This window comes from Elephas maximus, chromosome 19 (assembly GCF_024166365.1).
Source record: "Elephas maximus indicus isolate mEleMax1 chromosome 19, mEleMax1 primary haplotype, whole genome shotgun sequence".
NCBI classification, from domain to species: Eukaryota; Metazoa; Chordata; class Mammalia; order Proboscidea; family Elephantidae; genus Elephas; species Elephas maximus.
This window is the reverse complement of record NC_064837.1, coordinates 45143769-45158840: the sequence shown is the minus strand read 5'-3', so window position 1 is coordinate 45158840 and position 15072 is coordinate 45143769. Positions and strand designations below refer to the sequence as shown.

Genomic DNA, 15072 nt, shown 5'->3' with positions numbered 1-15072 from the left:
TTACATTATTACAGGTATTATAAACACCCTGACTTTAGCTTACAAGAGTCAAAAAGCTTTAAAATTATAAGATTTTCCTTTCTTAAGGTTGGCTTTTAAAGAAAGTCTTATATAGATCTGAAATATATAAAACAAAGTATGAGCTAGGAAAACAACAATTTTAATAAAATTAGTATCATCACTCACAGTTTGAATTTTCCCCCACCAGCCACTCCACAGGAGAAAAGACCTGGTGATCTGCTTCTATAAAGATTTCAGGCAGGAAACTCTATGGGGCAGTTTTACTCTGTCACATAGGGTCAACTATGAGTCGGAATCGACTCAAAGGCACCCAACAACAAAAACTGGACACTTGACACTGGATACATTAACAGCAATAAGAGAAAGAAAAGTCACAGAGCAAAATAATTCATAAGTTGTTTGCTAGTTTGATATAAAAATCCTCCATTTATAATAAAGACAATTAATATTCAGGTAGATGTTTCTATCATTCTCAACCAGAGTGCTAAAAAGAAGGAACAGATATAATTTAAACATACTCCTCCAAATGGTTTGAATTCAGAAAAAACATTCCAATTTTGAACCTTTTAAAAATGTATTTTAATCTGCCCCCCCCTTTTTTTTTTAATTTTGCACACAGCTGTCTGTTGTACTCTTTAGAATCATGCCAGATGCTGGGTTCATCAAGCAAAAGCAGGAAAACAATGGTTTGAAAGCAATTAGAAGCACCGAGGCAGCAGTGAGGCTCATATTAAAATGTGATAACACTGTTCTAGTGGGAATTTCAACGCTGCTCCATTTCTGACATTTCTCTACTGCCAGACAGGCAGGCTGTGTGGAAGAGCACTGTGATCGAGGAGGTAACATACTGGAATTTATTTCTGGAGCAAATGAAGGATTAGCTGAGTTGGAACCCTCCCAAGGTTTTTGTTATGGACTCAGCCACCATTTTATTTAAATGCTGGTGGATCCTGTTTGCATCTAACAAAGCTCAAGGAATAAAAGTATATTATAGTTTTGGTTCAATAAAATAATCTAGCAGCAATCCACTCAGAAGGCAGAAGAATCGGAGCCTCTTGTTACTAAAAAGCAGGGCAGGGGGCCCAGCAGGGTGAAGGTTAATCAAACACTCCACTAACTCTCCTCAGAACTGCTAATAACACTCTGCAGACAAGCTTATTTAGAAAAGACAGAAGTAAACAACTTTTTTTTTTTTTTAGTGTAAAACTATAAATGATCCAAGAGAACTCACCTTGGGGCTGAAATTCCCAGTGGTACCTGGAATACGAGAGAAAAAGGGAGATAAGTCAAACTTGTACTTAATTATTTCTCAATCTTGGACGGCATAAAGTAGCTTCTAGCATCCAGTCCAGAAGGCTTGCTAAATCGTCATCAACTAGCCAACATGGCTAGTCACTGAGAAAAATTAAAGGGTTATACCTGAGATTTGAAAGATTCTCGAAGGCTCTAAGCTGCATTTAACTCACTGTAACGCCTTAGATTTTTTTTTTTCTTTAACGCCTTAGGTAATTTTATCTTTAGAGCTGGAAAGGCCCTCAGAAGTCACTGAGGGCCTCAGAACCCGGTCGCTCAGGTTTTCTCATCAGGAACTCTATGGGCTTTGGGAAGGACAATTTGCTGTGACAAACTGTCCTGTGAATTATAGGACAGCTAGCATCGCTGGGGAAACCCTGGTAGCACAGTGGTTAAGAGCTATGGCTGCTAAGCAGTAATGTCGGCAATTTGAATCCACCAGGCTGTCCTTGGAAACCCTATGGGGCAGTTCTACTCTGTCCTATAGGGTCGCTGTGAGTCGGAATCGACTCGATGACGGCAGTGGGTTTGGGTTTTTTTGGTGAGCATTGCTGATCCTGGGCATCAAATACCAGTGCCACCCCTGTTGTTGTGACAACCAAAACACCCACAACACATTCCCAAATGCCTCCTAAGCCCAAATTCTTAATTTTAAAGGTGAAGCATGAACAATTTACTCAAAGTCATCTAACATTTTAGTGCCTGAGCCAAGACTGGAGCTCTTGAAGTCTGCTGTGCTATTCTAGCTCCTCTTTTATTTTGGGAAATGATTGGCAAAACCAGCAGCCCCTGAAGTTTTAAACTAACGAAATGGCGGTGGGAGAAAGGATCATTTGTAAGTCATTTATTTGGAAACCAAATTGCATTTTTTCCCACAGAAACAATGTCCTATATAATGGTTACCCACGAAAGTCTATTGTACTTTGGATCCCATTTCTTCCTGCCTTTTCAGGAACCTTGCATTATTCTATATTGATTTTATCTCTTGTATATTCAACCTCTTCCTCTCAACTGGACCCATTCCAACAGCATTTATGCTCATATAAAAATAAAGCAAGCCTCTCCCTTACCCCCCTCGCATCTCTCCATCTGCTATCTTCTTTCCCTTCCTTCACAGTGAAATTTTCAAAAGTTGTTTATACTTGCTCTCTTTATTTCCTTACCTCCTCCTCATTCCTAACATACTTCAAATCTGGTTCACAGTCACTGCACCTTAAGTCTTGCTATTGACACAGTGACTTGACTTCTAGGCCACTGAATAGAATGGATATTGTTCCATCCTCATCTTGACTGCTCAGCAGTATAAATGTACATAAGAGTACTTTTTCCTGAGGAGAGAGTCCACAGTTTTTATAAAATTCTTAAAACTGTTTATAGCCTAAAAAAGATTATGCAGAACAATACACAGGTGATAATGATATGTCTTCCCGTATATAACTGAAATACGGTTTGGCTACTTTGAGGAAGAACATCACCTCAGTGGAGATCTTGGTTATTTCTTTACTCTGTAAGATAATACTTGAGAAAAGAGAGAGGAAGGATGCCAATGGGAAGTACGTTGCCATAATCCAGGGCTAAATTTGGGGAGAATATTAGAATGAGGGAAACCCTGGTGATATAGTGGTTAAGTGCTACAGCTGCTAACCAAAAAATCAACAGTTTGAATCCACCAGGTGCTCCTTGGAAACTCTATAGAGCAGTTCTACTCTGTTCTATAGGATTGCTATGAGTCAGAATTGACTCGATGGCAAGGGGTCATGGGTATCAGAATGAGGAATAAAGATGGAAAAAAAACCTCACGATTGACTATTCCTGTTCCTTTCCTTTCTCAGAACAGTTCTAGGTCAGAAATCAAAGGAAAATGTGTGATGCCTGGGTTAGGGGACAGGGAAAGCCCAAGACAGCAGTGATACCAGCAGTGGAAAAGAGGGGTGGGGGAGAGAAAAGTAGTGGGGGATCCAAAGCTGCAACAGCTGAGGAGGTGTCCACGTCAATGTAAATTGGGACTGGCATGTTGTAACTTAACTAAGTTCTTTATGTAAGTATGATGAGTCAATCTCCACCCAGGAGACAGTGCAGCCTCCCACGGTACCTGGTCACTGTGAAGAGTTTTCTGCAAAAACCCTTTCTCCTAAACCACATAGCAAATTATCAAAGAGCAGGCAATTACAAACCTAAATGCTGTTTTCCATCTTTTCTTGAGGCACTGTCCCAGACCCCAATTCCAATTATTACTCAACCTCTAGTTCAATATAAATAAAAATTAGGGCATGAGAGTGCACACACACACACACACACATACTCCTTTTTCCAAAATGTTAATAATGGCAACAGCAGGAACTTTGTTGTTGTTCTCATTTATCGGCCCGGAAAAAATCTAAACAAGTAGCAGTTAAAAGGCCAAACCTAGGCAAATTGGTACAGCGGTAAAATGTGTCACTGAAGATTTCAGCCTCCTCTTTTGTGCCTCCGTCTCCCACAACCCCCACTTCAATTCATGCGTATTTTCAGTTCCCTTCTCTACCTACTATAAAGTGACCCTGGTTTCCTAATTTCTCTTTTTAGTTAAGAAGAAAGATGATCTTAATTGAGTTCATATATATTAAGAACATTGTTTCTCTCGAAAGTACATATATATTAAGAAGACTGATTATAGAGAAGGAACAGTATCAAGTAAACAGGTCTATCTAGTTAATGTTAAATAGTGGAATCTGCTTTGTTCTTGATAATACTGTAATTAAATATCTGTCAATAAAAATCAGATGTGGAACTGACATGGAGTGACAAAGTAGACTGTTAGTCTCCTTCTTTTTCAGAAGGTATAAATCTATCCTGCTACCCTACCTACCCTGCCTGTCTTCTTACTCTAAGTATTAATTATATAATAATCCCAAAGAAAATCTATTTAAAACAAACAAAAAACCAAACGCCTCTATCCTACAGCTCAAGAAGACACTTGAGAGGCCAAAAGGTGAGCAATCCCATCCCTCAGTGGAGGACACATGGATTATTCTTCACTGGATACATTTAAGGTCTTCATCTTCTCTTATTAAACATATCCCCATGGAGGGCCGTCATCATGTCCTCTGGGAAGACGATTCCTCACTAGAGAATTCTACACTTCACGGAAGGCATTTAGTCAAATCCTGCCAACATCTTCCAATTTTTGCTCTTCACTCTGAAAACAATTCTGCCTTAGCCAGAGAGTCCAACAAAGTTTGAAACTAGACATTTTAAATCAAAATACAGAGACCACAATAGAAGTGTATCAAAGCAAAAACACACACACACACTCACACAGAATTGTGTTTACCCTAAAAGCCTCTGAGAATTTTATATCAGGCCTGTGCAGATAGATAACAAACACTTCCTTAATCTTCTCTTTGAAGCTATGGCTTCAATATGAAAGTGAAGTTATCGCTCCTCTGCAATATCCATATTCGACATCATCAGGTCCATGCAAATGATATTTGTAACTGAAAAAAGATGAATACAGAATGAGCACGGAGAAAATGCTGCAGCCATATTGATGATTATTGTTTTCACATTCTGTCAAAATAAACCCATCTTCACTTGTTCCTCCAAAAATGAAAATGGAACAATAAAATTTCACAGCATTTGGCTATATGCAGTGTTCACGTTTTTAAATTAAAGGAGTTTTAATTGAATTTTAACTTAGGAAAATGCATAACAAATAAATTGCATTAAGGGAATCTTGATAGGCAGCTGTAGTAGTAGTAAAAATAATAACAATGTTAAAATGTATTGAACATATCGTCAGGCACTGTTCTAAGCAGTTCACTTATATTAACCCACTTACTCCACATTCCAACCCTATTATTATGCCCATTTTGAAAATGAAGAAACTGAGGCATCAAGAGATGACATGGTTACACAGATAAATTTCCAACCGTAGTAACTAATTGAAGAATGAGCCCTATAAAAAAAAATTAAGGAGCAAAGCCTTGAAAATATAATCTAACTTTAAGACACTCAGCAAAATTGATCATCTTTCCCTACAGATATTTTACTCTTCTAAAAGAATTCAGTCATTCGGTCAACAAATGTTTATTGAATACCTTCTATGTGACAAGTTCTTTGCTCAGGTGAGTGGATGAAATGGTGACTAAAATAGACTGGCCCATCTACAGATATATTTCAGTAACTTTCAAGGTCCAAACACACTATCTTACCCTTGCCACCCAAGATTCACAGAAACACTTTACTAGATTTCTGCCGAAAATGAGGCTACTGACTCTAAATCATTATATTTGGGGGATTAAATTCTTGACCATGGAGTAAATCAATGAACATGGTTATTGAGATTATAGTACTCAGAGCTTTACCCCCTCAGCCAGCTAATTCGATACCTAGGAAGGAAAAAAAATTCCATTTCCTAATTATAATAAAACAATAAACACATATTCAGCACTTAATAAATGCTAGGCATATGCTGGAGTCCCTGGGTGGTGCAAATGGTTAAGTGCTCCACTACTAACTGAAAGGTTGGCAGTTCAAACCCACCCAGAGACAACTGGGAAGTAAGTCCTAGTGATCTGCTTCTGAAAGGTCACAGCTTTGAAAACCCTATGGAACGTAGTTCTATTATGCATACATGGGGTCACCATAAGTTGGAATCAACTTAATAGCAACTAACAACAAGAATATATGTATATACATTTTAAAAGTATTATTTAATTTACTCTTCATAATAACTATTATTATCCCCATTTTACAGAGGAGGAAACAGATTCAGGAAGGTCAAACAACTTGGACAAGATCACATACCTATTAAGTAACAGAACCAAGATTTGTATCCGGGTCTTCTTGGTTCCAGAGCGAGCTTTTAACTTCCATATTAACTGCTTTCTTATTGGCTGAAATTTAGAAAACAAATCTAGTACTTAAGAGAAGACATAACTGTTTTGTTAGACAGCTTGTCTGGGAAGTAGTTAGATCAGAGGTCTTTAATGTGGAGTTCACAGTTTTACTTTACGGGATTCATGAACTCCCTAAAATCGTGGGTAAAAAGTAATGCATGTTTTGTTTTTATTGGAGAAGAGGTTATAGACTTCATTAGACTTCCAAAAGTATCAATAACTCCTCCTCTGCCCCAAAAAATGATAAGACTTACTGTGTTAGATGAATAAAGTTATAATGGCATAATATTTTTTTATCCAGAAAGGTCAACATATGTGATGCGATAGAGTCCAGGACACATGATGAATTTTTTTTTTTTTTTTGCAAGGCAACTTAAATATTAAAAGTGTTATTTTACCTCCTGTGACTTACAGAAATTTAAACACAGCATAAATCCCTTGCCTTGGTATACCTACTGAACAAAATCAAATCTCTTCTTGATGACTTAAAAAAAACCACATTGCTGTCATGTTGATTCCGATTCATAGTGACCCTACAGGACAGAGTAGAACTGCCCCACAGGGTTTCCAAGGAGCAGCTGGTGGATTTGCACTGACAATATTTTGGTTAGCAGCCAAGCTTTTAACCACTGCACCTTCAGGATGCAGAGGCTGTGTGCAACAACACTCAATTTCCAGACTCTTCAATCTCCCTCCTGACCATCTCTGTTCTCTGGTAACGACTGTCTCCAAACAGACTACAAACACTAACATCTAAGCGTTATTCTGGCATTCGAAATGAAATCTTAGGTTGAGCAGGGCTTCAATAGCAAGTTGATAAGACTAGGAAAACCCCCTTGCGATTGGCCTTGAGTAATGAGTTACATGGTAGAGGCTGATTTATGCTCAAGGAAATGGCTTTGCTGAGCAATGTTAATAGTCTATACACTGTATATATCTCTTATAACCTCTTTTCTCAGTTGTGAAGATTCACAATGATTTCGAATTCTGGCTCTTTCTACCACCAATGCTCTCCCTACGACCTTGCAGAAAGAACGGGTAAGTGGCAAAGGATAATGTGGTCTGTGACACCCAAGAACAGAAATGGGAAAAGAGCACCATCTGGTGGAAGAACCAGAGGCCTGGGACCCAGGGGTCCAGGTACCACCAGCCTTAGAAGGAGTCAGGGAGGGATGGGAAGGTACCACAAACGAGAAGGTCCCAGTTCCTTTGATCCCATCAAAAGTATAAGACTTACTACCTGCTTATAAGAAGCTTACAATCTAGTCTAAAATATCAGATCTATGTATATGAAGAGATGACAATCTAAGATAGTAAATAAATATTATGGTAACTACAGACAACAAGCATATAACTCAAGTAAAAAAGGACCTTGGTTCCTTTTTGGGATGTAATATTTCTGTGGTCTTCTATTTATATTTATAAATTTTAGAAACTGCCCCAGAAGAAAATCCATTACCCTCCTACTTACAAAATATAATGGTCACAATTAAGCTTTTATTAAATAACAAACAACATTATCTGATGTTGATGGTATAACCCATGATAAAAAAAAAATTTGTTTTAAGTCTATTCTCAGACAATAAAAAATAAAATAAAACCCTATTTACACTAACATCTTCTATTATACTTTCACTACATAGAATTGCTGCTACAATCTATCCAACATCCACTCAGGGTACTAACAGCAAGAAACCTAGGAGGACTGGTCTCATCCCTTCGGGAGCAAAGAAGAATGAAGAAAACTAAAGATACAAGGGAAAGATTAGTCCAAAGGACTAAGAGACCACATCTACCATGGCCTCCACCAGGCTGAGTCCAGAACAATGAGATGGTGCCCGGCTACCACCACTGACTGCTCTGACACGGATCACAATAGAGGGTCCTGGACAGAGCTGGAGAAAAATGTAGAACAAAATTCTAACTCAAAAACAAAGACCAGACTTGCTGGCCTGACACACACTGGAGAAACACTGAGAGTATGGCCCCCGGACACCTTTTCAGCTCAGTAATGAGGTCACTCCTGAGGTTCACCTTTCAGCCAAAGATTAAACAGGCCCACGGAACAAAATAAGACTAAAGGGGCGTACCAGCCCTGGGGCAGGGACTGGAAGGCAGGAAGAAAGAGGAAAGCTGGTAATAGGGAACCCAGGGTTGAGAAGGGAGAGTGTTGACATGCTGTGGGGTTGTTAACCAATGTCATAAAACAATGTGTGTACTGTTTGATGAGAAACTAGTTTGTTCTGTAAACCTTCATCTAAAGTACAATTTAAAAAAAAAGAAAGAAAGAAACCTGGGAGGCTGTTCTTGATTAGTCAGTGATTATGCTCCATATGCTCTCTCATTGAAACAGTGTCTCTGGAAACCTACATTCTAATATTTTCTCCCTTACTTTCTAGCATTAGGACTGTTTCCTCTCCCGCAAAGGTAAACACCTGACTACAGTGCTTGCAATTAAAACATTCTAAAGCAGGATATATTATTATTCTATTCTTCTCTCTCAGGTGTAGGACTTTCCTCTGTCCCACAAGTCCCAACCTCTCCTACTCCCGTGTTCCCTGTTTCAATGGATGACATCACCATCCACCCAAGTGAAACTTGGGAATCATCCCTTTACCTCTTTCATTATTATTAAGTATATCCCACCAGTCATCAAGATCTGTAGATTCTACTACCTAAAATCTTTTTAATCCATCTCCTCTCCATCTCTACAGGCACTGGATTCATTCAAACCCTCAAATGCCTCACCCAGGTCAATGTAACCACATCTGTGATGGTCTTCTTGCCATCATCCTGCTGCTCTCCGCTCTCTGCAATGATGATGGAGAAGGCAGTTCGGTGACAGTGAAGAGCAAAGGGTTTGCAGACAGGCCTGGATTGGAGAACTAGCCCCTCCATGTTCCAGTTGTGAGACTTTAAACAAGTTATTTAACTGAAGCTTCAGTTTCCTCATTTTTATAATAGAAATAATAACCGTATCCGCCTAGTATGGTTCTTGGGAGGATTAGGTAAGAAAATGCACATAAAGAATTAAGCACTAGGCCTGGCACCTGGTAAGCATCCACTAAGTGTCAGTTGTTTGTCATTATCATCATTACTTTAATAACCTAAAATGCAAACCCAGCCTTACCATTCCCCTGCTTAAAATTCTCCAGTGGCTCACCCCAGTTCTCAGGTCCTCCCCAGTATATTACTCAGCTCCTGCTCACACTCCTGTTCTCACATACTGCTCTCCTTCCTGACAGCACACCTTCCTTTTGTGCCCTCTTCTTCTCCTAGCAAACCCTTCATTGGTTCTTCGAGGTTCAGCTAAGTCTCTTGTGTTAAGTGCCCCCACAATACCTGTGTACACCTCTCAGGGGTGCCTACAATACTACATGATAATCTTCTTGTCTAAGTCACTAAACCTCAAGGGGCCGTAACACATAGCCTGTGGTCAATAAAGGCTCGCTTAATAAGTGAATGAAGGTGAGAAACAGCAAGGTCTATCTTAGTATGAGAAGAGTATGAAGGGCATTTCAGGGAGGCGTAGGAGACAAGGCTGGAAAGGCAGGGAGAGGATAAGGCACACAAGGCCTTGACTGCAGTACTAAGGAGTGTGGGTTTTATTCCAAATAAGGTAGGGATGCCTTCATTTTCCTCTAAATTATCTGCATAAAGGCAAGAGCAGGCAAAAAAATCAAAGGAAGAGAAGAAAAGGACAAAGAGAAAGATAAAAATAAGAAAGCTCTGTCAAATTAAAACCTTCATCCAAATGAATTTTTTCCCCAAGCATGGCTTCAAAGACTAACCACAAGATGACTGGAAAAAATATACTTCAAAAGACACGACCGAATACACATCGCAGTGGCAAGAATCCAATATATAAATACAATCAATTTGTTTCCTCATTAAAAGCTTTCATGAAGAAAATGATTTAATACAAATGCTAACGCTACTGACACAGATTAATTGAAAAATAACAACAGAATCCTAATTAAAGACATAATAATATTTCACTCATTCACACTGTACCAAAATAATCTAGAAAACAGGCTTCTTCTGGTAACCTCTCCAAGAGTGACAAGGAATTACTGAAATTTTCATAAGGCTCTTGTCATCATGTGTACACTTTCTTCTGGTTAACAACTGAGATGTACACAGAAACTTAGAAATCATTTCTAAATTATTTCATATAGTTTTCCCAAATTCCTATCAACCTCCTTGTTCCAGAATATTGCTTTTGCCCCCAACTTGAATTTTCCCTAATTGTACAAGATTCTATACTGATCAGTCTTGCCCATTTATTTCTTTGTACAGTGCCTACAGCACTCACAGCTAAGCATAAAGTACCCAATTATCCAAATCATAAAGAATGAAACTGACTTTGATCTAAAGGCTAATGGCCATAAGACCTGTTCTATGCCTTATCAATACAGGTCAGGGATTTCTAGCAGTTCGGCCACAAACAGTCAATCCCAGGTCTTTCCTGGCTGTCGTGGGACCAGAACTTCCAGTTCATACCACTGCTAGGGATTCTCCAGCATTAGACCACAGGGAAGGACATAAGACAGCAAGTAAACATCAGGCCAAGGGAAGGACCAAGATTATTTGCTATTGACCATATCTCCATCTCCTAACTCCAGAAGCTAATTACGTTGAAATGTTGTCAGCTACTGGCAAGTCCTAAGCCCTAATGGTAAGGCTTTCCTGTCAATTATCTCCAACCATATAAAGGGACCCTCCCTCAAGCGTTAAAAAGCAAAGATGTCACTTTGAGGACTAAAGTGCACCTAACCCAAGCCATGGTATTTTCAATCGCGTCATATGCATGTGAAAGCCAGACGATGAATAAGGAAGGCCAAAGAAGAATTGACACCTTTGAATTATGGTGCTGGCAAAGAATATTGAATACACCACGGACTGCCAGAAGAACAAATCTGTCTTGAAAGAAGTACAGCCAGAATGCTCCTTAGAACCAAGGATGGTGAGACTTCATCTCATGTACTTTGGACACGTTATCAGAAGGGACCAGGCCCTGGAGAAGGACATCATGCTTGGTAAAGTACAGGATCAGCACAAAAGCTAAAGACCCTCAATGAGATGGACTGACACAGTGGCTGCAACAATGGGCTCAAGCATAACAATGATTGTGAGGATGCCACAGGACTGGGCAGTGTTGCACGTAGGATTGTTATGAGTTCGAACTGACTCAACAGCATCTAACAACCACCTCACCACCCAATCACCAGTCTCTACCCACACCTCCTCCATTAAATCCTTCTTCCCTTCTTCCCCTTCACTGTTAAAATTCAGTTGAAAACCAAAGTAGACTTTTACCTCAAACAAGCAAACAAAAAAAAAACAACTAAGGTCTACACCAATGTTCACTGCAGCACTATTCACAATAGCCAAAAAGTGGAAACAACCCAAATGTCCATCAACAGATGAATGGATAAACAAAATGCGGTAAATACATAGAATGGAATATTATTCAGTGATAAAAAGAAATGAAGTTCTGATACATGCTACAACACTGATGAATCATGAAAACATTATGCTAAGTGAAATAAACCAGATACAAAAGGAAAAATACTGTAGGATCCCACTTATATCAAGTACCTAGAAAAAGCAAATGATCACTGGTTACCATGAGCTGAGGGTAGGGAGTACGGGGAGTTAAAGCTTGATGGCTACAGAGTTTCTGTTTGGGGTGATGAAAAATTTGGACATGAGCAGTGGTGATGGCTGCAAAATGTTGTAAATATAATTAATGTCACTGGACTGTACACTTAAAAATGGTTAGAACGCCAACTTTATGTTACAGATATTTTAATATACACACACAGCTGAGGTTTTCTCATAAAGATTTTTACATACTTGACTGAGATTAAGAATCCCTTGGAGCTCTCACTGAAACACAGATGCCCATGTTCCACCCCGGATCTAGTGAGTTAGCATCTCCAGGGTAGTGACCTAGGAATCTTTTTAGCAAAATAGCCAGATGATTCACATGATGGAGCAAGTTTCAAAAAACAAACATATTTTACCAATTTACTTAATGCCTATTAAGGGAGTTCTAGATAGGCAGCCCCCAGTCTAAGTATACATAGACTGTGTTCCAAAAGCTCATTTCTAAACTAGCTGTTAAGACGTGGGAATACATTTTCCTAATGAAACAAAGTAATGGATAGTGGTAAGTTTTCTAGACCAGCTTTAAAAACCTATTAAATATTGTTAACAGATCTGAGTAAAAACAGAATTTAATTTAGAAACCAATCATATTTCAAAAGTTGAAGCATAAAGTTGGCCATTAAGAATGTATTTTTCCATAGACACAATGTTCTGAAAAGTGGTTAGGTTACCTAGTGCATTAGTTTCCTAAGGCTGCTGTAACAAAGTTCCACGAACTGGGTGGCTTAAAACAACAGAAATTTGTTCTTTCACAGTCCTGGAGGCTACAAATCCAAGATCAGGCATCAGCAGTGCTGATTTCTGATGAGGGGCTCTGAGCAAGAATCTGCTCCATACCTGTCTCCTAGCTTCTGGTGGTGGCACGCCTTCGTGGAGATGCATCACTCTGATATCTGCCTCCATCATCACATGGCTCTCCCCTGTGTGTCTGTGTGTCTCTATCTCTTCTTGGGACACCAATCATATTGGATTGGGGCCCACTCTACTCCAGTGTGACCTCATATGAATTTAACTAATTACCTCTGCAAAGATGTAATTTTCGAATAAAGTCACATTCACAGGTATCCGGAGTTCAGACTTCGGCATATCTTGAGCAAGTTGATTACCTCTCTGAACCTCAACTTTCTAATCCGCTAAATAGGGACTATAACAGTATCCACCTCACACACCTATTTGGAGGATTAAATGAGATAATGCATGTAAATCCCTTGACACAGGTCCTGCCTGGACCATGACAGATCAATCTATGAAGAATGTTAGCTGTGACTGTTATTCTTAAGTTGCAGAGGTAAGAATCTCTAAAGCCCACATTCCTTCTGAGGAAAAGGATCTTCTGTTACTTTTATAACCCTCAGTGCATCTAGCACTGTGCATTGCATATTACAGGGGTTCAACAAACTTGCTGGCCATTGAATTTCCTCAGTGTACCCACCTTAAATTAACCAAGGGTTAGAAGAAAACCACTGAACAGGGCTAATGCACACCACTATACAAGCAAAAGTCTCTTAACCCTCCAAGTGAATTTGTATTTTCATAGAGGATGATGAGCCTACATGAATCTTTAAACAGTGAAATTCCAGGCATGTACAAATTGAAACCAAGTATTTCAGACTTTCTGGGGAAGATATCTGTGAACAGTGGGCTTCATACTGGCTCTGTTCATTCACTGGCCCAAGAACGCCTCAAAAAACAGGAATTATGTCTTATCTGACAACGTCTTTATCACCTGGCATCATGCCTGACACAGAGTAAACGAATAGCTAATGCATATCTGTTAAGTAAATTAACTGCTTCCTGTCTGTAATCCTCACACTTACAGCCTGCTTTTAGTTGATTCAATTTCTCTTTATGACAAACATAAAAATTAATCATGGTGCCTGATGCTTTGAAGAGGAGGAAGTGAATGGTTTACTCAAGCACCACCACTTTGGAAAACCGGTCTCACAAATACACATATTTTACTAAATAGTCACACAGTCGTGTAGATAATCCTTTTATAATGAAGAACTCATCCTGTGTCAGTCCAGTGCAGCTCACGGGAATAATATGTAAGAAATGGAAGTTGTTCCCAGTTAGTGACACCTAATCTAATGAAGACCTTTAGAATGAACTTCCTTTATTTAAAAAGCAAAACAAAACATATTTTAGAAAAGTCATCTAAATTACTCCAAGGTCTGCTGTGTTTCATATGGCTCAAAAATAATTCCACTTTCTTATGTGTGTATGATTCTAGGAACAGAGTAGAACACCTCCAAACACAGCTATTTATTGGCACAGAAGTGACTCAAGGCTAAGCTGCACAATTCCCTCTTTCCACATTTCTTTTCCTCTCAGTGCTAACTCCTTTCCCTTCTGAAAATCAAATACTCTTCCTTCTTAAATTCCTCCCCCTTTTTAAAATAGGAAAGACTCTGATATTAATGACATGTGATTAAATACATGTTCACTGAAGAAAGTTGAAAAATACAAATAAATAAAAAGGAGAAATGAAAAATCACTCAAGCTCCACTTGCCAGAGATCATTACCATTAACATTTTGGTGTTTTTCTTTTTCAGGCATTTTTCGCTGTAAGATTTTGTATGTTTTTAACCTACTTTTTCAGTTATAGTATATATCTTATCATTCCACATTAATAAATTTTCTCCTATAGCATAAATAATTAAATTACCACTTTTAAAAGTTTGCCCTTTCAAAACATCTACCTCAACTGACATAACATAGTTTATAAAGAAAATATTCTACATTCTACTTTGGTAAGAGGCATCCAGGGTCTTAAAAGCCTGTGAGAAGCCACCTAAGATACTCCACTGGTCTCACCCTTCGGGAGCAAAGAAGAATGAAGAAAACTAAACATAACACAAGGGAAAGATTAGTCCAAAGGACTAATGGCCCACATCTACCACAGCCTCCACCAGACTGGGTCCAGTACAGTTAGATGGTGTCCTGCTACCACCACCGACTGCTCTGACAGAGATCACAATAAGTGGGTCCCGGATAGAGCTGGAGAAAAATGTAGACCAGACTTACTGACCTTACAGAGACTGGAGAAACCCCAAGAGTTTGGTCCCTGGACACCCTTTTAGCTCAGTAATGAAGTCACTCCTGAGGTTCACCCTTCAGCCAAAAATTAGACAGGCCCATAAAATAAAACAGGACTGAAGGGGCACAACAACCCACTGGCAAGGACAAGAAGGCAGGAGGGGA

The 15072-nt window shown here is 39.1% G+C and overlaps 1 protein-coding gene across 1 annotated transcript in view; it reads right to left on the bottom strand.

The window, feature by feature from the left end:
• SKAP1 (src kinase associated phosphoprotein 1) overlaps nucleotides 1–15072 on the bottom strand; it is a 298649-nt gene that overhangs the window by 220757 nt on the left and 62820 nt on the right. The window contains exon 3 of the mRNA XM_049861482.1: nucleotides 1253–1278. Within this exon, the coding sequence (XP_049717439.1) occupies nucleotides 1253–1278 (26 nt within the window). The remainder of the gene's footprint in view (nucleotides 1–1252; nucleotides 1279–15072) is intronic.